Here is a 21,889-nt window from a genome sequence, read left to right as displayed (position 1 = left end):
TCTTGTTCTTGATCACCTATAGAATCACACCAGATGCAGGAATATTCCCCGTAAAATTCAAAGATACTTGTTTGCATTAGAAGGTTTTATGATTCAGAGGTTAGAAGAAGCCTTAAATTACAGTTTATAAATTACAGGAGATAATAGATTTTACTGTTTTAAACAGAAAGAAATAAAGAAACTATTGGTGTTTTCAGGTAGAGAACTAAATTTTTATACTAAATTTAAATTTTCAAATAAAATTTTTAGTCTTCATTGGCCTAATTTTTACTGGAGAGGTTTCATAACATTGAAAAACTTTTTCTCTGTGAAACATCAAATAAGAATTCCCTTTCATAACATCTGCCAGCATATAGTGTTTGCACACCACCAAAGTAAAGCACTTGCAGTGGTGCATAAGATAGAGTTAGAAATTTGGCTACAGACCTGCTGGTTCATTTCTACTGGGAAAAATCTAATGTAGTTCAGTGCCAAAATGATGCTGCAAGGTAAAATGATTAAGTTTATCTACCTTTGAAGATTAAAAGACTTGAATTATTTTTTTGGGGGGGAGAGGGGGAGGTTGTGTTTTTTGTTTTTGGTTTTTAACCCTGTGATCCCAAAGAATTCACATCTGGCTCAGAACAGTAAGGAACTAAAATCAATGCTTAAATCCCCCACTTCCTCTGTTGAGAATGAAGAATATTATAATTTTCGCATTTGAGATAAATTAGAAGTGTTAGTATTGTATCTTAGGATTTGTTTTCATATTTACAGAAATTTTTAAATTACTCCAAATTTGTATTTATGGGTCTAACATCGTACTAACCTTCCTAGAATCAGTTTAGTTTTTTCTGTTGCGTAATGCTGTTCCCGTGACTTAATAATACATTCCACAGAAGTCAGTCTGGCATGAAACAATATAGGTTATGGCATAGTAAATATTTGCATTTAATAAAAAAAATCTGCTAAAGAATCAGTAGAAGATGAAAAAAAAAAGCAAGGGACATGAGGAAAGGATAATTTGAAAATCTTCTGTGAAAAGAGCGAAGTGCCCATCAAGGGTCCTTACAAGGCTTTATCGATCATATAGTTTCCAGTGGCTGTTCAACAGGTATTTTATTTACTTCAGAGACCTGCTTTTGTTCACTGCAGCACAAGTATCACTTCATCATAGTGATACTTGTTATTGTTGCAAGTGGGTAGAAACAGCAGTGTAGGTAGGCACTGATCTGTCTTTGAACTTTTTGTGTGTGATTTTGGTGACTGTCAACTACAGTCATTGATGAGGGGATCTTACTGTCCATCTTCAGACTAAAACCTTGACATGCAAGAAGCTTATCTGTGCTTATGTACTCAAAAAGAAACCACCTGAAGGAATGTTATTTCTGTTTATATTCTCATTACTTGTCTCTTAAACCAAGCTTTTGTTAAGTTGAAAGATCTTGTATTCTTGACAAGAAGATAATGTCAGTCTGGAGTTAGCAGGGTAATTAGTAGTCATCTTGATGAGCCTGCAGTTTTCTCTTAAAAAGATATTTAGACTGGCAGCAGATCTCTCCCCTGGATGATTCTGAGTCTAGAACGGACTCTTGATGCTAGTCTGAGTGTGCTAATGTATATTTTGAATTTCCCTGCATTATAAATAGCCATGCTTAACACTGATCAGATCAAGAAGTGCAAAATGTTCTATTCCAGTCTTTTACAAAGAAAAGCTATTTTGATAGTTATGATGGACACCAGATTATTTTTTTTTTGTTCCAGAGGTAATTTTCACTGGAAGTAAGATATTAATGTATCTGCTATGCTCACTAGTTTTCAAATTTTTTAATAATTTCTAGATTGAGTGTAGAAATTACTTAAATTGCTGACATTAGCACTTCCAGTAGTAGACTGCTGATTTTGGATCAGATTATGTTGAAAGCCATCAAACCTTTTTGAAAAATTTCCCTCTTGTGATGCCCCCATCCCTGCTACCCCCAGGAATCAGTCTTTTATAAAGATTTTGTCGAAAACTCCATTTTTAAAAGCACAGAAGTGGTTTTCTGTAGAGTAAGTCCCATGTGAGAACATGGTAGTACTTAGCTAGACATTTTTCCAAGATATTTAAAAACCAGTCTGATCTCCTTTTTGCTGTTTAGTTCAAAGATATTTCTGAGGATTTCTCATGTTGCAATTCCCACTCTATAGCTTTGTTTCTGTCAGATAATAGGGTTTAATTTTGAAATGCTTGTCTCAGATGCATTTTTCTCAAAATACATCTGAACCTTTTTTGTTCTAGTAGTAGTATTCATTTCACCTTACCTTTAATATAACTCATGTGATGAAGTAATTAATAAAAACTTGTTGGTGTTGCATGTGGTTTTGTACATCAAGAATTTAAAGACAAATATCAAAGTTTTGAGCCTTCTAGAGTATACATGTAATAGAGCAAAGAAGTAATCAACAATAGAAACATTAAAAGACAGGTTTGCTAAAAAATATAAATTAACTTAATAAAAATGATTAATCAATGGATCTACAGCACAGCATAGCTTAGTTCTATACAGTGTGAACCATGCTCCAAAGCAGTTTTCTATGTATTTGATTCTAACAAATGATATCTTCGTGGCACTGCAGTCTTGCATGTATATGGTCATAAATCAGCTGTAGGGGCCTAGACCAAAGTGCTCCCTTCAGTGTCAAGCAGCACTCAGCTCTTCTGCCTTAGTGTATGTTTGATTCTGAGGCTTTAACCAAATGTGACATATTCTTTTTGTATTTTATTATTGGAAGGCTGTGCCCCATGAAGTGTGAGATGTGAAAAGTATTTGGTTCTAGGCACAATGGTTTGTGAATGTCATGAGGACAGCTGCGAAGGACATGGGGAAGAGAGCACCATGAGAGAGTCTGGCAACAGGGAAGAAAGTGTGCTTGTTTTTTTTTAAGACTGCTTCCAATTTCTCATCAAAACTTTCCCTCTTTCCCTGTTGCTTTCTTTTCTAAGTTAAAAACCAAAGCCATTCCCTTCATCTGGTATTACCTGTTTTGGTGAAGGCACAAATACTTTGGTTTGCATTGTGTGCAACTCCCTGAAATTTGATATTGCTTGCCAGAGAATACTGGAAGGACATCTGAGGACAATAACTGGCAACAGAATAACCCTGAAGGATATTTCAAGCCTGGATATTGATGATGAGAAAAAAAATGCTGTTCTGAGTGTTTCTTTTGCTGGGACATCAAGAAAACCCTCAAAAGAGTGCATAAAAAGAAAAAATATATCCAGCAGCCTTGTGCTAAATAAATAACAATTGCATGTTGGAAGTGGTATGATAACAATAGTTTCTGCAGTAGTATTGACATAATAATCTAATGTTATTGATAGTCATAATGTATGAATTGGTTGTAAAATGTTCTAAATTAAGGTATATTGAACCACTGTATTTGATAGCAGTTGAGTGGCAATGATGGCAGAGGAATGGAGGAGGAGGAAAACAAAGCATAGAAGAAAATGACTAATTTGTAAAAATTCATGTCTGCTTCAGCCTGCCATTCCATGGTCTGGTTTTCTTATGCTGCAAGTCTTTAAATATTTTTGAGTTCTCTGGCGTGAACTAGGGACAGAATCCACAATTCCTCTCAATCTTCACCCCCAGGAGTAGCAATATAATGTAGTGCAATGCATGGGGACATTTCATAGTTTTGCAGACTGTAGACGTTTTAGTAATGTCTCTACTATAAACATGTCCATCTTGAAAACTTAAGTATTTTTGGAACAATTTTTGTTACCATATGGCATGACAGTGTTATGCAGCCTGTGGCAAGCAGTGCAGTGAACTGCTTTTTGGTGTTTCCTTCTGTATTATTAACCATGGCTAGCCATTTTTATCAATATTGCTATTATATTTTAAACCCTCTGATAAAAGCAGTCTTTTAATAGATCCTGTTTAATAGTAAAAATCCCTTGAGTTGGTTGTCTGTGTATCTGTAATGAGTAATATCCACTTTAACCCCTGCCTTAGTCCTGGATACTTCTTGTATTCCGAAATGTTGTGGATTCCTGCTTTTTTTTTTCCAGAGCTCTCGGAGGTGTGACACTCTTGTGTAATATTTGCTGTTGTTTGCCTTTTTGATCCCTACAAAGCAGAAACTCTATGCCAAATTCTTTCTATATTCAGTTCTACTCACCTTAGTACCTGAAGATGTAAGGAAGAACAGAGAAGGGTGCTCAGAGGATCAAGAAGTGAAATATCTGAGTAACTCTTAGACTGTGGTGTGTGAGGAAGATTAAATTGTAAGAACACTTGCCTTTTAGTAAGGTGATAATTTAAAGGGTCATGACAAAAGGCTGTTAGTATTTGAAGGTATAAACATCTGAAAAAATGTGTCTTTAGAAGAGTTATAATGAAGAGGGATAAATTGAAACTGGAAAATTTTCCTATGAGCATTAGGCAAAATGCTCTAAGTGACTTCTTTTCCATTAAACTGCAGTTCTGAGGAAGATTTGTAAAAGCAGCATCTTGATCTTTAAAACTGAAACAGGAAAGTATGATAATATCAGAGGATCAGTTCTCTTTTTCCAGGGCAGAAGTGGCATGGTATGGTTGCTTTCCTACAGGCCAAGTTAAGTGATACCAGCTTTGATTAACTAAGCATTATTCTTCCATGAATACAGTGTGTGACATTAAACAAAATACTGCATTGAATTTTGTGACATTAAACAAAATACTGCATTGAATTTTGTGTAATTGCTAAACATACTGTACCATGTGCTTCTGCATGTATGAAGAATGGAAAGAGTGAGTGGAATTTTTCAAAAGCTTAGGCTAGATCAGCAGCAGACAGGAGAAATGCCATTATGGTATAAAACTAAGGGGAAGATGGAGTGAAGAGCTTGTCTAACATACAGTGAAACCCTCCAAGACCAGATGCAGGAAGTGCTGATTGGATTCGTGGATCCTTGCAGCTGTTGTCTCAGTGCTATGAATGGTGCTGAGACCTGCATCTAATTAAAATCTCACTATAGCACTTGTTCTTGGTTTGATAGTTTTGGAGGAATTCAAGGACATTCTTCTTATGTTTGCTTCCTTTAAGTCTATTTGATGCTGCGGTTGCAAGCCTAGAATATAGTGGAGTACTCCAGAGAGTTCTACTGGATTTAGATCCTGGTAAGATAGTATGAGAAAATGTGCAGCATCTCCTGATATTAACAGTGAATCACAGAATGTTTGAGGTTGGAAAAGACCTCTGAAAGTCATCTTGTCCAAATTCGCATTCACACAGGGTCACTCAGATCAGAGAGATGTGTTAGTAACTATGGCAAGAGATTTTTAAAAGGGCAATTATTTACTGGAGGATACTTAGAAAAATATTACTTTCTTTTTCATTAAGGGGAACTATATTAATCAATAAGTCTTTTGGAGAAAACCGTTTATTTTGTGGACTAATTATTTAGGGTTTTTTTGACATTATTTCATGATAAACCAATAGCAATTTTACATAATTGGAACTACTTTCTTGCATCGTAAAATTACAACACCTTACAGCAGCTAGAAGTGTTTTAACATGTTAATACAGAGAGAAAAGTTATGTGGTAAGAATACTGAAATGTTTCCATAAGTTATGCTATGTGTAAGGATTTAAAATATGAAATGATGAAATTCAGTACTAAAATTTATTAGCAGTGAATATGTCAAGGGTTAATAAAAACACAAGAATGACAAATATAACTAAGATATATGGAATAAGGTTCCAAGCTTTTTTTTTTTTCTTTTAACAGTGTCTTCCTTTACCAGACCTTTTCAAAGTATTTAGCTCCATGGGAATTTTTTTATAAGTGTGTGTTTCATCAGTTAAGGTACTTCTAAATATTTAGAAGCCTATTTACTTTGGAAATAAATATTTCATATTCAGTTTCTTAGTTTTCTTTTTGGTCAGCCTTAGAAATTTAAGATTTTTCAGAGTATTTTGCAAGTTTTGTAGAATAGAATGCTGCAAAGTGATGCAGCTCTATTAGTTGAACTTTGAAAATCTTCTTTGAAGTGTAGAGTTTTAGTTGTAGAGTGGAGCTGTCACTTTCTTGAATATACAGGTATTTATGCCTTTAAGTGATAGAAAATAACAAATAGCCCTTCTGGATTTCATTTCTTACAGGAAAAAAAATGGCTAATCCAAAACATAAGCCAGTCAAGGATTTTTTGATAATCAAATTATATTAGTAGTAAAGCCAGTAAACTTTGCAAGTGAGTAAGTTTACTGAGAAGACTTAGTCTGGAATAAGATTACCTCATTTGAATTTGGTATAGAGAACAAGATATTAGGAAAGTTAAAAGTTAAAAGTATAGGCAAAAAATGTTGTCAGAACTATTTGCTATGAAAAAAGAAATAGGTGATGGATTATCAACTCATGCTTCCCAAAGCATCCAATTGTATTATTCCATAAGTTGGTTCAACAAAACAACAATCGTGATAAGAGGAGAGAAGAATGAATTCTTGTTTTGATTTCATGCTTATTGCTTTGAGATTTGCATAGTCTCATAATAACACTTACCAGCCATCTGGTTTCCAGAGGAAAAAACTTTTCCTTACTGAAAAGGCTAGGACATAACATGCACCATTTAAAAGCTCATTGTCTGGAAATGACATAATGACTTTCTGTTTTCAAATTATTAATTAGTGATTAACTCAGAAAACCAGCAGGTTATGCCAACTCCAGGGGACATACAATGTATTTTGTGCAACCTTTCAATTCCTACGGGTGAGGTATCAAATTTAAGTAGTAAAAAAGTGAGCAAGGATATTAAAGAACTCAAGTATATTATAACATGCACTTCTAATTAATTTTATAAGATTTAGTTTGCTTATTTGTATTTTGAGGTTTATACACATGAATATATAAATAACTTTAAATGAGCTATAGATATTGTCGTTCAATAAATCCCACTCTGTATGTGACCTAGACTGTGGTGTCATTAAATTACATATTCCTGAGATGTGATGATGAAAGTCAAGATTTTTTCATGGTTTTTGTAAGATGTATATAATGGTGAATCCATTATATTTTTCGTTTACATAATAAGTGCTGTAATACTGTAATTCGTTGATGAATCTTTAAAAAAAAACCCCACACAAAATGCACCCTTAAAATTTCACCCTTAGGGTACACTATAGTAAATTACACCAACTGTTATTGTAACTAATCATAAATGACCAGTTAGTGGGAAAAATGAGATATGAATGTCCACAGAAAACAACTCAAAACATTATTATTTCTTTCCTGTGGGTCTTCAGGTAGGGATTGTTGTCCATGGGACAGACTTAGGCTTGTGGCTAAATACAGCATAGAATAAATAAATACAAACAGAATAATTTTATTCTACCTGGCTTTTCTTTCAGATTATTTGTTATTTAATAAAACATACTCAATTAGTTTAACTTACAATCTGATTTATCTTACAATCTGATCTAAGGATTTAGTTCCAATTTGAGACTCTTCAGTTTTGTTCTGCATATCAATAAACTCCCATGATGGGATTAAAAATAGCAAATCCTCTGTAGGTATTTAACATTCAAGGCTCTAAGAATCTAAGTGTGCCCTCAGCAAGTTTGCTGACAATATGAAACAGGGAGGAGTGGCTGATAAATCTGAAGCCTGTGCTGCCCTTCAGCCAGAGTTGGGCAGGCCGGAGCTGGGTGGAGAGATGCCTAATGCAGTTCAACAAGGACAGGTACAGAGTCCTGCACCTGAGGAGGAGTAACCCCCTGCCCCGATACAGGCTGGGGCTGACCTGCTGGAAGGCAGCTCTGTGGGAAAAGGACTTGGGAGTCCTGGTGAAGAACAAGTTGGCTGTGGGCCTGCAGTGCCCCTGTGGCCATGGAGGCCAAGGGTGTCCTGGGGTGCAGCAGGAAGAGCACTGCCAGCAGGTTGAGGAGCTGATCCTGAGGCACATCTAGAGTGCTGGGTCCAGTTCTGGACTCACTGTTCAGGAAAGACAAAGAACAAGTGGAGAGGGTGCACTAGGAGGGTTATGGAGATGCTGAGGAGACAGGAGCTCCTCATTTATGGGGAAAGGCTGAGTGAGCTGGGCCTGTTACTCTGGAGAAAGGAAGGATGAGAGGCGAAACTTTTCAAAGCATACAAATACCTTAAGGGTGGGTGTCGAGGGGATGGGGCCTTGCTGTTCAGTGGTCCCCAGTGAAGGATAAGGAGCTAAAAGGGCACCAACTGAAACCTAGGAAGTTGCATCTAAATGTGAAGAAAAACAGCTTTACTTTGTGGGTGACTGAGCACTGAAACAGGCTGCCAGAGAGGTTGGGGAGTCCCCTTCTTTGTAGATACTCAAAATTCCCTGGGCACAACCCTGAGCAGGTGAATCTGCTTTAACAGGCCATATTTTTGTCAAATTAAAAAAACCTCTATAAGCTAGATTACCATGCATTCTCATGCATGTCTGTGAGAAAACGATAATGAAGTTTGTGGTTTAGTTAATTCCTAACTTCTCGGCTTCCCTTTCCTGATACTTTAGAGCTGGCAGTCACATTAAGCATGGTGGTTATATCCATTTGTGTCTGTTATATCACCTGCTGTGTTTCAAGGTTTTCCTTGTTATTATGTTATATATATTATTTCCTTGTTATTATGTTATGAATCAGTTTGGATGTGCTGACTTTTTATTGAGGTCTAACTCAAATTGGCACTGAAGTCCCCATACGATCCTTGTAACTTTGGTCATGTTACTAGAAATTGAATTTGGGCTGTCTTCAGGGGCTTCTTTTTCTGCAGTATTCTCTGTTTCACTTATATAAGCAAAAGACACAAGGGAAAAAAAGGAATAGTAATTTGAAGAGAAATAGTAACCAGAGAGAGAAGTCATAGGTTCACTACTGACTTCTGGATGTAAAAAGTCCAGATTCCTTTTTTCTGCTTTTTTGATTTAATTACGTGATGATGTACAGAGATGAGAGACCAGTTTCCATCTGAGGAAATGCAGCTAGAAACAAAAGATGAACAGGAATTATCTGCAGCTACATACAAACTTAGAAAATATGAAATAAATAGAAGAAAAAAGACCCCCTTTATTTTCTACAGCAATAGTGTGTCTTTTCTGGATGAGAAAAATGTGAGTATTTTGTCTTGAAACTGGGGATGTAAAATTACAGCAAGTAATGAGTATATATTCCTCTGATCCCTTAATGTACTTGATGTGAGGTTCCTCTTTCATCGTAGCTAACATGCTGGCCATTAACTACACTGCAGCAGCATCATTAGTGGCTTCAAAGTGCTCCTACTTGCATCCCATTTTTCCCTCCAGCAGGTGAGGGAGAACAGTGATTAGCAAATACCAGTATGTGTCACTCACTGCACATGTGATTGCCAGTGAAGTCCTGGGTTTGGGGTAAGGGCAGCACTGGCTTTGGAAGCAGAGTGAACTTTTGCTGTCCTCATGGCTCTGAAAAGCTTTGAGCTCCAAATATACCTTGGCTGTGTGTAAGATAAAATTCATCCTGTTTGGGCTATGATGTTTGAAACTGCTTTGCTACAGCAGTATGTGATGAAGGAGACGGGCTGTAGAGGAAGGTGTCCTGGGTACTGGGCAGTGTGTCACCTACATGACAGAAATTCTGAACGGTGAGATTGAGACATGGAAAGAAAGTCCTCTTACTTACCACTATCACAGTTTGCTAGGACTGGAGGAAAGGATTTACTGAAAATTTCTGGATCCTGAATCCTCAGAGGATTTCCCTCAACTGCTTAGAGCAGCGTACCACAGATATTATATGACAGGTATTGGTGTAGATTGGTTGCTGTAGATGTGTCTATTCCCTGCTCTCTTAGGCTGAGTTTTAAAAAAACCCCTACAGTAGTACAACAAACTGAAAAGAGAGTCTGGGTATTGTTCTAAAATTGTGCCTTTAATTTTTATCTACTTTATTGTAAGATGCAAGATGAGGGATTTTTCTTTATTAGAAAGGTGAATATCAAATCTTAAAATAAAACCTTTAGAAAACAATATGAATGTATTAAGGAAAAAGTTATAAGTGATACCCTTTTTTTTTTTTTGCATTTCATTTTAGGGAAGGAGACAGAATCAACAAGCCATCTTCTTACACAAGTGATGCTTTCTTTTTTAATTTTTTTTTAGGGCTGTAAGTTTAAACATTATCATCATACTTATCTAGCTAAAACAATACACTAGAACTGGAAAATATTTTCATGAAAAGGAGCTGTGTTTCATAGGGCAAATGATATTGCCAGTATTTTGAATCAGATTGCCAGTAGTTTCAAAATTTGTTTTGTAAAATTTAGCAGATGGGAATCAAACAGAAATAAATGATATATTTAAAACTGGCAAAATATATAATAATTCAGGGGAAAGTGCTTCAGGCATAATATTTCTATGTAAGGAAGCAGGAAATCTTCCTTTTTTACTCTGTTAAATTTAAGAAAACCACTGATAAACTACCACTGTAAAACTATTCCTAACATAAAAAGTTGTCTAAAAGGATCACAAATGCATCTCTGAGAACTTTATGTCCAGCTTGCTGCTTGCTTTAGTTAAAAATTCCCTTCAGTAAAATTGGAAATTGGTGCACTCTGGCACTGTGGTAGTTCTGTGTTGCTGCTGTGATTTTTGTAGGGTGCTGAGTCACAGTACTCATCTTGTCCCCTTTGTTCTTCCCTTTCTCCCCTTGTATCACCAGAAACACACGGAGCAGCACCTGCCGTGGAGCATCTGCTGTGCAGCTGTTACAAGTGTAGGTAGAATTAAGACATGTATTTTGGCATGAGCCCCTGCTTGAAAACGGAGGTCTGATATTTAACTGCAAAGGTCTTGCAGTTCATGTTCTGTGCGCACTTGCACACTATTTTTTGAAATTAATGTCTCCCTAAGCATATTTTCAATGGTTCCTTTTTCATCATTTCACTTTTATTGATTGGAAATATTCTGGCCTTGGCTCTAAGAGCAAACTGACCATGGGCACTGTTAATTTTGTTGTAGCCTCTTGGATAATGGTAAGAGAAAAGAAGACAAGAGGATAAATGAAAGTGAAGTTCCAAATTACTGGAACATTTAAAGGTCTTTGAAAAGTTCATATACAAGCACAGTTAATGCTGTCGTGCACCAAAGTGCCAAAAGACCTAGCAGTGAAGAATATTAATCTACTTTAATAAAATCAAAGGGTTCATTTTTTTTTTTGTAAAGAAATAATTTGAATAAAATTTGACCCTTTCTACAATAGTCTGTGGGTCAAATTGAACCTACTATTAAAATTCTCTAATATCTTTCTTGTATTACCATTTCAAAACTCAATTTAAATATTCACAGAGCTCCTTTTTTAATAAACTTAACAAAATTCAGGTAATTTCCTTCAACTTTCTTGATTGAAGGAAGGCAGTAGGTACAGATATAAAAAGATGTACAGCTACAAGCAAAACCTGAAATCAATTATATATAAGAAATAACATAACACATGGAAAGAAATTAATCAAAAGGAAAAAATTCTGCTATATGATTTTCTTGGTCTGCTACCTGCAGGCAAGGAACGTAAATGAAAAAAAAAAAAAAATCAGCATTCTTCTTACAGATAAGGGGAAAATTAATAAAAAATATTTCCTTCCTACCAGATCCCCTGATGCAACTTACGTTAAAAGTGAGTGGCTGCAGGAAGAACTTGCGTATTTAAAAATAACTTTTTTTTTCCTACAGAAATATACTTTTATACCTTTTTCTTGCTGTTAAGCTCAATTACATCAGGTTGCTATAGATTTACAGTGTCCAAAAAACATTTCTTTTCCTTTCCCTCTATTAGTTTGTCACTGAATCATGCTCATATAGTTCCTCCCAGTTTGAAAGTGGGAAATGGTTCATTCTGCTTGGATGCCCCAATGAAGATGTAAGGAATTGCTTACAAACAGGAGCAATCTTCCAATCTGGACAAAAGTTCTGAAGTTCAGCCAATTTGCTAAACAGACTGGAGAGGTTCAATATGCACACAACGCACTGCGTACACTGCATTTCTTAAGGATAGCTCAAAATGTAATAGGAATAACAGAAATAATTGAGTTAAGGTAAATAACTAATAAACTCAATGGACAGAGAGGATGGAGAAGGCTCTAAGAAAGTCCTGTATGTAAAACTTTCCAAGAGGAAGAGAAAACTGAGTTATTGTAGGATGTCTTCACTCCCATTGCCATGTTTAAAATGAAATAAATTGAACCCTCTCTTTTATTTTTAGTATTCCTTGCTGAATTTTTAGAAAAAAAATTCCCTGCAATGTGAATTAATAGGAAATGTTTGCCTGCTGCTTGTCTTATGTAATCGTTTCTACTTGGAAGGAAATGTTCATGTTGAAAGAGGAGATAAATGGATTGATTTTTCTGAAGCTTTTCCCTCTGTAATCAGAGAGCATCGCATACCTAGGTCTTACCATAAGCTAAGGATAATCTGTATGTGGCAGCATGCTTTCCTAGGAACTACTGAATGGATCCCACAGAACATGCAAAATGTCTTCTGATGTTGATCCAGTGAATTTCAGGCTTCTGATTTATTGAAGTTGTTACTATTTAATGCTGCTGCTACTAATTATACTCATTAACCTCTCCCCAGCCACTCACCGTCAAGTATCGTAGGCTTTCTGAGGCATTCTTAATTTGTTAAGAGCACTGATTTATGTTGCTGCTGTGGGAATGGAGGAGAATATTGGTAGGTGAGAAGGAAGTTAACCACTTCACATTTTCATGAGATAATTATTCCAACAATACTTTTCTGCTATAGGATACATGCATTTTAAGTGCAAAACACTGGACAGAAAAGCATATTAAGCACGTGCTTAATTTGAGCATGCATTTAAGTGGTTTCATTAGGGCCAAGGCTGATGAATTTGACTATGAGAAATTATTACAGAACTTACCCAGTTTAGTGTTATTGAATTTCAATTATTTCATTACAGTTATAGTACCATAAAACTGGAGTCAAGCATTGATGTATCAGGACTAATGTGCTCAAAGGATTCGATACTCAAATTTGTGTTAAGAGGAGTGTTTATTGTAGCAAAAGTGTCTTTTGTTAAGTGAGTGTAAATCCTTTTTTTCAGAATCCTTATTCTCACACTCTTATGTTTTATTAAAATTATTGCAGTGCTGGTTTTGTTAAATGTAGCCTGTCCTTTTAAGTGCTGAGGTAGCATCTGTTACTCACTGTGTTGAGATTGCCCCTTAGGTAGCTATCTTTGTGGGCTTGCATCTGTATGTTTGCATTTACATTACAGTATATGATATTTTAGGAATATTTATTTATTTAGTATTTAATAATAGTGCTAAAAAATATGTCCTTGAGTGCCTGTAAATCTGGTACAAATTAGGGAGCACAGCTCAGATTTCCCCTCACTGTGCTGGCAAGTGGCCTCAATCAGAAGTAATTTTCTCCATGAAGGCACATGCAGCTCACTCGTCAGCCTCTCCTCAGTGGATACTGTTATTTGTATCAAATTATATGTGGTGGTTTCTCAAAGTGGACTACTGTGTCCACTAAGCCATACAGATTTCTACCACATTGACTATTTCATTGCTGTCACTAGTTGTACTGTTTTCTACTGTGTCTTGTTTACCTCTGCTGTTTGCAAAAAGAGTTGAGATTTGTGTTCTTATCAATAAATATTCATGAATTGGAGTAAGTACCAAGTGGGTAAGTAAACTACTCAACCCCTCTAAATCCTCGGTTGTGTACATCATTATTAGTTGCTCATTTTGTAGAGGAAAAAGTTCATTTCAGGGCTTCATGCAAAATACAGAATGAGTTAATAGAGACTTAATTTGCCTCAAATTAAAGTATGCCCATTTAAGATTAGAAATTGAGGTTTTACCTAGTGCAATTGGGAATTCTTAACTATTCATCATTATCTAGCTAATCTGAAGCATTTCAGAATCACCTCTCCTTATATTGCATCACATTCTTTCACAAACTGCTAATAGAAAAAGAATTGCTGAAATGAGAAGACAAACATCTAGACAATTTCTGGAATTAACTATTCATCTAAATTCTTAAACTGCTTAAATTTGAAATTTTACTGCTTTAATTATTAAAGACTCTAATCATATCTCAGAGCTGTTTGTTTTCAGATCACTGTGACACTCAGATGAATTTCAGTAGTAGCAATTTTTGGATTTTCATTGCTCTGTCATTATGGCAACTGGCTTTAAAAGTGACACTTAATCAGCAGTTATTGAAAAGGATTTTTTAGCAGAACAGGATGGGACCTTACCCCTGGTCCAGTTGAAATAAGAGCAGACATAGTAAATGTTTTGCCACAAGTACTTCATAACATGATTAGTTTAAGAAATGGGAGTAATACTATTAAATCAAAAATTTTAAAGAAATGCAGAAGGTAAAGCATGGTACGAAAGTAACTGATTAACCTATATTTGAACTATTGAAGGTAATATTTCAACATAATAACAACTGGGGGAAGAAAAGCATTTCTATCACAGAAAACAGTTGAAAGGAACTCTGTTTTAAGTCACATTTATTTTTGTCTATATGGCAAGTAGTTTAAAGTATTTTAAATCAGGTAAAAAGTTGCAGTAGCTTTTATGCAGGTTGTTCCCTAGATAGAGGAGCTAGTCAATGTCGATAACCTACCTATAAGTCTTTGAACCAGATAAATTCTTAGTTCTCTAACTGATGTAATTTACTGGTACCAGCTAGAGGTTTTTGCTGACACCAAAATGACCGAATCACACAAACATAAGCCTGCATAGTTAATGGTTTTGCATTTTTTTCAAGAATATTTAGTTCCATGTGCTCTTTATTATGAAATTCTGAAAATGCATTTTTGTTTATTGTCTGTTTATGTGTAAGTAATTAGATAAAGTAATCAAGAATAGAGAATTTAATCTATTTATATTTCCTTGTAATGGCTTTGGATTTTAGTATTTTCTTTAATCCAACGTATGTTTGAGTGATAATCAAAAATGTCCACAGCAGTCATCAATTTTGAGTTCCCATGAAACTAGCAACTGAGAAATACTTAATTTTGATATTATTCTTGGGAGTTGGTCTTATTCACGTTGTACAATGCCTTACTCTTCACTTATCAGTTACAATACACCAGCTCTGGGCATGAACTGGATGTATTTTGACATTCAAATAATGAAAGGCAGTTCAACATGCGTTAAGACGGAATTTGTCCCAAAGATCAGATTGTAGATGCATGAATTAGACAAGGCAGCAGCTGCCTGAAACCTAGGAAAATATTTATGCGTGGATCCTCCATCCTGAGTATTTTTATTTGCTGGTGTTTGGGGCACAGGCTCTGATGCCAACGCCTCTTAGTTAAAGCTCTGCTGTGTGCCTGTATGTGCCTGGATAAACTTCACTGGGTTTTGTACGTGGGCTGCACCTGCAAGGCAAGGTCTGGTGTAGAGGCACGCACACCTCTGATCTCCTTGGGATGTGACAAGGTTTACATTTCTGTTTGCAAATGCTTGGACATGTTACTTTAGGAAATGTTATGTACCTGTTTGTACATAGGATATGTCTATAGTAGCATTAGTCAGCATTTTTTCTAGTCTGATTGGCTTAAAAAATAAAGTCCCAGCCCACAAAATGACAGAGGTTTGAACCAGTGCTGTGGAGTTGGTGTGTACATTGTCTTTCTTCTCCTTTCTTGGAAAGAGTGTCAATGGAAATTATAAAGTGTGTTTCCATGACTGCTGCAAATGAAAGCGTAGCAACTGTATTTCTGTTCTTTTCCTAATTAACATACAGTGATGATTAGCTTGCTGATTATATATTGGGGACCTGATCAAACAAACTGGTTTAACACCTAGAAACAGACCTAAATGTCATGTATACATGCCAATTGGATTACTTGCAGGTAAATTGCTTTTGCTATATTTTGTAAGACACATTCTGAAAGTCAATAACAAAGAGCTAGTCATTCAGCAGGAAATTGACTTTTACTAAAAATGCTGGCTGAAGTTAAAATTTTTGGCTCAGATTTAAAATATTTGGAAAATTTATTAGGCTTATAGCTGCACTTGAAATGATGCAAAATATGGTATTAATACATTTTTATGTGTGGCAAAAACTTACATTTCCCTAAAATAGCATATTTTTTCCTGGTTTATTTATCAGGCATTACTAGGAGTACACACCAGTAAATGGCTCTACAGACAACGTCACATATTAATGATAAAATGAAATCTGAGTATTATTTCTGGTAGTTTTTGCAGAACCCTTGGTGCTTTCATTTCATGAACCTGGGCACACGTGAGGTGCCTGGAGTGCCCATGTTGAGCTGCAGCGCACTGCTCCAGCGTGTGCTCGGGCTTTGTTCTCTGCTCTGTGCAGTGCCATCGCCACTCTTCATTCCCCCTGCATATGCAGTTGCTGGATTTTTTCCCAGCATGGCTGGAAGGTGCAATTAACAGTAATGGATACTTTGATAGGGAGAATCTTTATTTCTTCAGCCATAATAATAGCCCCTTATTTTAGGAGCTATATTGTTGAATGACAGCTACTGTTGGAGAGTATGTGTCTACAAAAGTGGGCTCATTTGGTCAGATTCTCAGCTGGCACAGAGAGTCATATTTCCATGAAAGATAGTAAGCTATATTAATTTATGGAATCCCAGCTGGGAATCTCAATCAATTTCAATAAAAAGTAACCATCATATTTCTCTGAAGCAAGAATTACACAACCTAGTCTAAAGTGAATTTTTCTGTTTTAATAAATGTAGGTAGTCACTGGTTCATAATAAATTACATAAAATTAGAGAGTAGTCAATATTTGATTTCTTTAAAAATTTATTTCTTCCTTTTCATTGAACACAACAGAATCATTTATGTATTGTATCTCAGCATGATAGATTATGTAGGAATAGTGTATTTAATACCATAAAACTATCATATAAATACAAATCACATTTTTTTCATTAGCTAGCTCACTTCCATTTTGAAGAAGAAATACTCAGTCAATTATAAATGAGGCTGCGCTTTCATTGGAGAGTGAAATACGTAATTTTTTTCAAGCCTCAACCATGTATAATGAAATCTCTTTTTTGAAATCCAGTCTTAAGATGGATTTTGAAACATACTGACATTTAATAAAATCTTCGTTAAATTAAAATATGTTCAAATTGTTATTTCAAATCTCTATTTAAATCTAGGTGAAATTCTACATCCTGTAAAAGAGAGTTTTTAGCAAATAGTTCCTGTTAACCAATGATTTTGAAGTGTGTCTATATAAGAAAGATTTTAATTTTTGAGTATATTCTAATTGGTAACCTAATGTGTAATAATCTGTCTGGTGCTGTCTCTTCGAGAGGATCTGTAGCAGTGGTATCTCTAGGTAACTAGGAGAAAAGTTAAAGACCTCAGACTACCATTTCAAATTCAAACTCATGCCCCGTTTCTGTAATTTGTTGATGTTTTTGTAGCCCTGGGCTGGCAGTTTACCATGACATTTGTTTGGCCTCTGTGAAATGAATAAATAGTCTCTTGAGTCCTGTCCATTGACTGGGAATCTGTTAAAGAGTCTGGCGTGAATGATCATGGATACCATTAGGGGCTGGTTGGAGCAAAATAGCAGAATAAGCTGAAGTTTCTGCTGTCAAAACCTTTGTAGTATTTCACTGTTGTCTGTACTTGTAATTTGATGAACAAAGCTTGTAAAGGAACATTTTAAGTACTGTAATTCAGCATCAAAAACAATCACTAACAAACAAGAGAAAGCTCTTCACTGTTTATGTCATTTTACAAATACAGCTTTGATTTCAGCTGTTAAAACTGTCTGTTTTTAATAGTAGAACCCAATGAATAATGAAAAACCCCCATGTGTGAGTATTATTAATACATATTATTAATGACACTTTGCATATTCTGAAGTAATCAGGAAAAGTCACTTTCAATTTCAATTTCCATAAAATGTTATTTTTCCAATTTTAATAAGTGCTGAACACAGCTGTGAAAGGAAAAATTAGCTGAAGAATGCCAGTTTAAAGTTCACTAAGGTTTTGTTTCACATTGTCCTGTTAGATGGTTTTGCCACAGTGTCCCTGATTCTTTTTTAAGGGCCCCTTGAAGATGCTGCTGAGGATGAAGAAGAAGAGTGCCTGTCTGAGGAAAATGATACTGTCTCAAAAGAAGACTTTCCGTTGGAGGAAAGCTTTTCTGCAGAGTTTGAGCCTGAAAATCTGAGCTGTGAAGAAGTGGAATACTTTTGTAATAAAGGTAATCATTGTAGCCAACCTCTTGAGAGAATACTGGCCAAGCTTTGTCCAATTGGTCAAAGAGATTTCTTGGTTTAAAACATACAAAAAGCCCTATTAATGCTACCTTAAAAATAGGAAAAAGAGTCACTTGGGAAATTAAGTCTGGTAAGAAATAAATATTTAAGTATGTTGAGGGACACTTTTCAGGGACATGAATCATCTTGCCTTAGTGTTTTGCTACAAGTGTTATTTTCTACATATATAACTGTAGAGAACAGGCCCCAGAAGTCAATTATTATCAGATCTGAAGCTAGCAATGCAGCATGTCTGTTCATTGCTTTTTTGCCTAGGAAGCATTGCTAGGAAAGCAGATTGTGTCTGTAGATTCTAGGATTAAAATAGAGCTTATTATAGAATTTATTATGCACAGTAGAAAACTAGTGCTTTGTGAAAGGATAACTTTTGAAGTTGCAAATACCTTTTTGGTGTACTTGTTACTTGCGAATTATTGGAGATTGAGGTATTTTAGCATAAGACACACCAATTCATTCTTACCAGTTCAGTCTGCAAGGTTGTGCTACTTCCCAGTCAGCTGGCAGAAAAACACACTATTGTTATTTGGAACATTGAATTAACCTTCTTCCTGCCAGATATCTACTTGATTGCTTTATTGTTTGTCTTCTGCAGGTAAGGATGCCTATCAAATAGCTGAAGTTGTTGTGGTGGTTTTCTTCTGTTAGTCCACAAATCCCTCAGGCGTTTGGATGTTGATGGTTTCTCTGTCTTTCTGTTCTTTCCTGGATATTGACATACATTTTCTCAGGATAACGTGATTGCTTCTGGTTTTGTATTACTTTCATTTGTCTTGGACAACGTTGAATAAATCCGTTTGAGAAGTCAAGTGTTCTGCAGAATATCAATCCTTCCGAGAGAGTCTTCAGGCATCAGTGGCAAAGGCATTACTATGCATTTTCTGTATATCCTCTATGGAGCTTCTACAGGTTCTTAATACTTAGTAAGTTACCCTAAGAGATCAAAACATTCTAATTGATAGTTTGGAATCCAGCTGCTACAAATCTTACCGTGAGGAGAGACCAGGTTATGAAAGGATTCTTTACAAACAGAAAGAATTTATTACTATTACAACTGCAATGTGGACGAATACCAGAATTACTTTATGTTCACTGGTTCACATGCCTTTCAGACACCATTTTACTTAGCTGGAAAAAAGTCCTCCTCCTGTTACTGACAGTACTAAACAAATATTTAAACCACTATTTGCCTAATTGTTACGCTGGTGTCTCTTGATTTCATCCTGTTAGCAGTGGAATACTATGTCCCACTATTAGTTCACATCATACCAGTTTGATTTAGTTACTTCTCTCTACTTCTTACTGCATTTCCAGGACCCACCACTGGAAAATAATATGGTTTTAGGTGAAATCAAGACAAAAAAAATTTTTTTTTAAAAACAGCAGTCAGGATTGCAAATTTACATTGAATTTCAGTTTTTCTTGGATCTTCCCTTTAAATAAACACCTCTTTCCGGGAAAGCACTGAATCACTGTATTAAAGAAGATCAGGAATCAAATGGGAATACATTTAAATCTGAATCTTGATTATATGTTCTATTAAGGATATCTGCTTATTCTTCAGGCTAAATGCCTTCTGACTTCCCAGCAGTTTGTGTGTTGTAGTTATAAAAGAATCTTAAGTCTCTTCAGTGCAACTGCTGCAGAAGAAGAGTTGAAAAGAAGATTTCTAAGGATCAAGGGGCACATAAAATTTCTAATGTACCTCCAGCTGAGGCAGTGTGACAAACAGTCCCACTTTGAAGCAAATTGGAAATCTCCTTGGAAGAGGATGGGATGGGAGACTGGAAATGTGCTGGGTTTTAATTCATGTCTCAACTTCTGTTGAATGTCCTACATCTTCAGGGTCACATCTTAAGTGTCATTATCATGTGGCTGCCTATGTTTTTCTGAAGATAAACCCTAAGAAGTCAAAACTAATCTGGAAAGCAAATAAATTTCTTTTGTGTTCTTTTCTTAGTGGAAGGGTTTGTGACTCTATTATATAGTAAATACTAAAAATTAGACTAATTCTTGGGTTTTTTTTTTTTCATGAATCTGTTAAGAATTCCTAGCCTTTTGTTTTTCTTTGCAGTGCTTCAGTATTGAAATTAAAAGATAGTATAAGAAATAAGCTTTTCTTTTCTTCATAGAAATATTTTTAAACATCGTGAATGAAAAGTCATTATGAGAATGAAAAAAAATGAAAATGAGATATGTACCAAATAGGTTAGAGAACAAATAAAGGCAGTCTAATTTCTGTTTTGAGGGTCTGATTTTTGATTTTTCTTCTGCTCTTTGACAGTATTGGCAGCCCATAAGTGACAAATATTTCCAAATAAGGGAAAAGTAAGTGTAGATCTGTGTTTTCTCATGCAACAGGTTTCCTTTCCCCAGAAATATGTCAGAACTGGCATGGGAATCCATTATGCTATCTCTGAATTCTGCCCTTGCTAACATGGACCATTAATGGTTTTAGAATTTAAAGGTGTTTTCTTGGATATAAATTTTATCTGTCCTGTCTCCCTATTTCCCTCCCCTGGGGTTTCTTCCCAGCGGACCCAGAGCAAGAGGACAAATGAGTAGCGGGGCTTCCTGCAAGAATCAAGAGGCATGGGGAACAAGTGACACAGCTGTTGGGGAGGAGGTGTTTGTGAGGCTTCATCCATGGTATGTTTTTTATACTTACCCAGCTCTGTATATTCAAGTACCACCTAAAACCAGGGGCTTTTTGCTGTACAAACTAGGACTGAAGGCAAAAATTACTGAAGTCACAATTCATTTTGAGGAATGAGAATAGAGGACTTACAGGTTCACAACTTGGTAACTTTGGCTTCTTGAAGAGATTTTCCTGTCAAACTGTGCCTGATGGTATTATAAGAGAGAGCGGTCCCTTACTGTCTAAATTGCAAACAGGAACTTTTATAAAGCTGTGCTTTTCCCATCTTATTTGGGTTTGTGAGATAGCTTCAGCAGAATAGTTGCCAGAATTAGGAGGTGAAGGTGAAAGCCTCTGCAAAGTATGAAGCAAATGAATCACCTTGATTGAGCTACATGTCATTTTACAACTTCTCTGTTTTCAAAATTTTGCCTCTCTGCTATTACTTTTTCCTTCTCCTTTTACTTGCTAGTGGCTTTTATGACAAGGAATCTGGAAAATTCTCTCTCCCACACTTCTGCAGTACCACAAAATTAACTTTGCTGCATGTGGATATTCATTCCTATGTGGTCTTCATTTACACTCAAATGTGAAGAAGTGAACAACAGTTTAAGCATGTAAATATTCAAAGCTGAAATGGAAATTACCAGCCTACTATTTGTCAGGGATTGCTTTAAGCTTCCAACTTTTTTTTTTAACCTTTTGGTTGAAGATCTTCATAATTGATGGCAGTTAAGTTTGACTTGTTTGCAGTTTTGACAGTGAGATTAGGAGAAAATATTTTGGAAACTGGATAGTGGTGTTCTACTAGAAATCTGTACTAATCTCTGTGTTTGAAGTAGAAACAAAAAGCTTTGTAGAGGGTAGCCTTGATGATAGTGCATTACATTTTGTCAGTTTGAAAACAGCCTTTGAAAAATGCTGTTTCTGTTTAGTTACTACAAATTGCTGTTCTTCTAACAAAGAGGGTATCTGATGATGCTGTCCA

At 35.7% G+C, this 21,889-nt stretch overlaps 1 protein-coding gene across 2 annotated transcripts in view; it reads left to right on the top strand.

Moving 5' to 3' along the window:
- ZFPM2 (zinc finger protein, FOG family member 2) overlaps nt 1–21,889 on the top strand; it is a 308,930-nt gene that overhangs the window by 39,183 nt on the left and 247,858 nt on the right. The window contains exon 2 of one of the 2 annotated variants that reach the window (XM_058025111.1): nt 18,032–18,190. The exons of the other annotated variant lie outside the window; for it this stretch is intronic. Coding sequence (XP_057881094.1) covers nt 18,032–18,190 — 159 coding nt within the window. The remainder of the gene's footprint in view (nt 1–18,031; nt 18,191–21,889) is intronic. 2 annotated transcript variants of the gene reach the window in all.

This window comes from Melospiza georgiana, chromosome 1, assembly GCF_028018845.1.
Source record: "Melospiza georgiana isolate bMelGeo1 chromosome 1, bMelGeo1.pri, whole genome shotgun sequence".
NCBI classification, from domain to species: Eukaryota; Metazoa; Chordata; class Aves; order Passeriformes; family Passerellidae; genus Melospiza; species Melospiza georgiana.
This window is presented reverse-complemented; position numbering and strand designations above follow the sequence as displayed.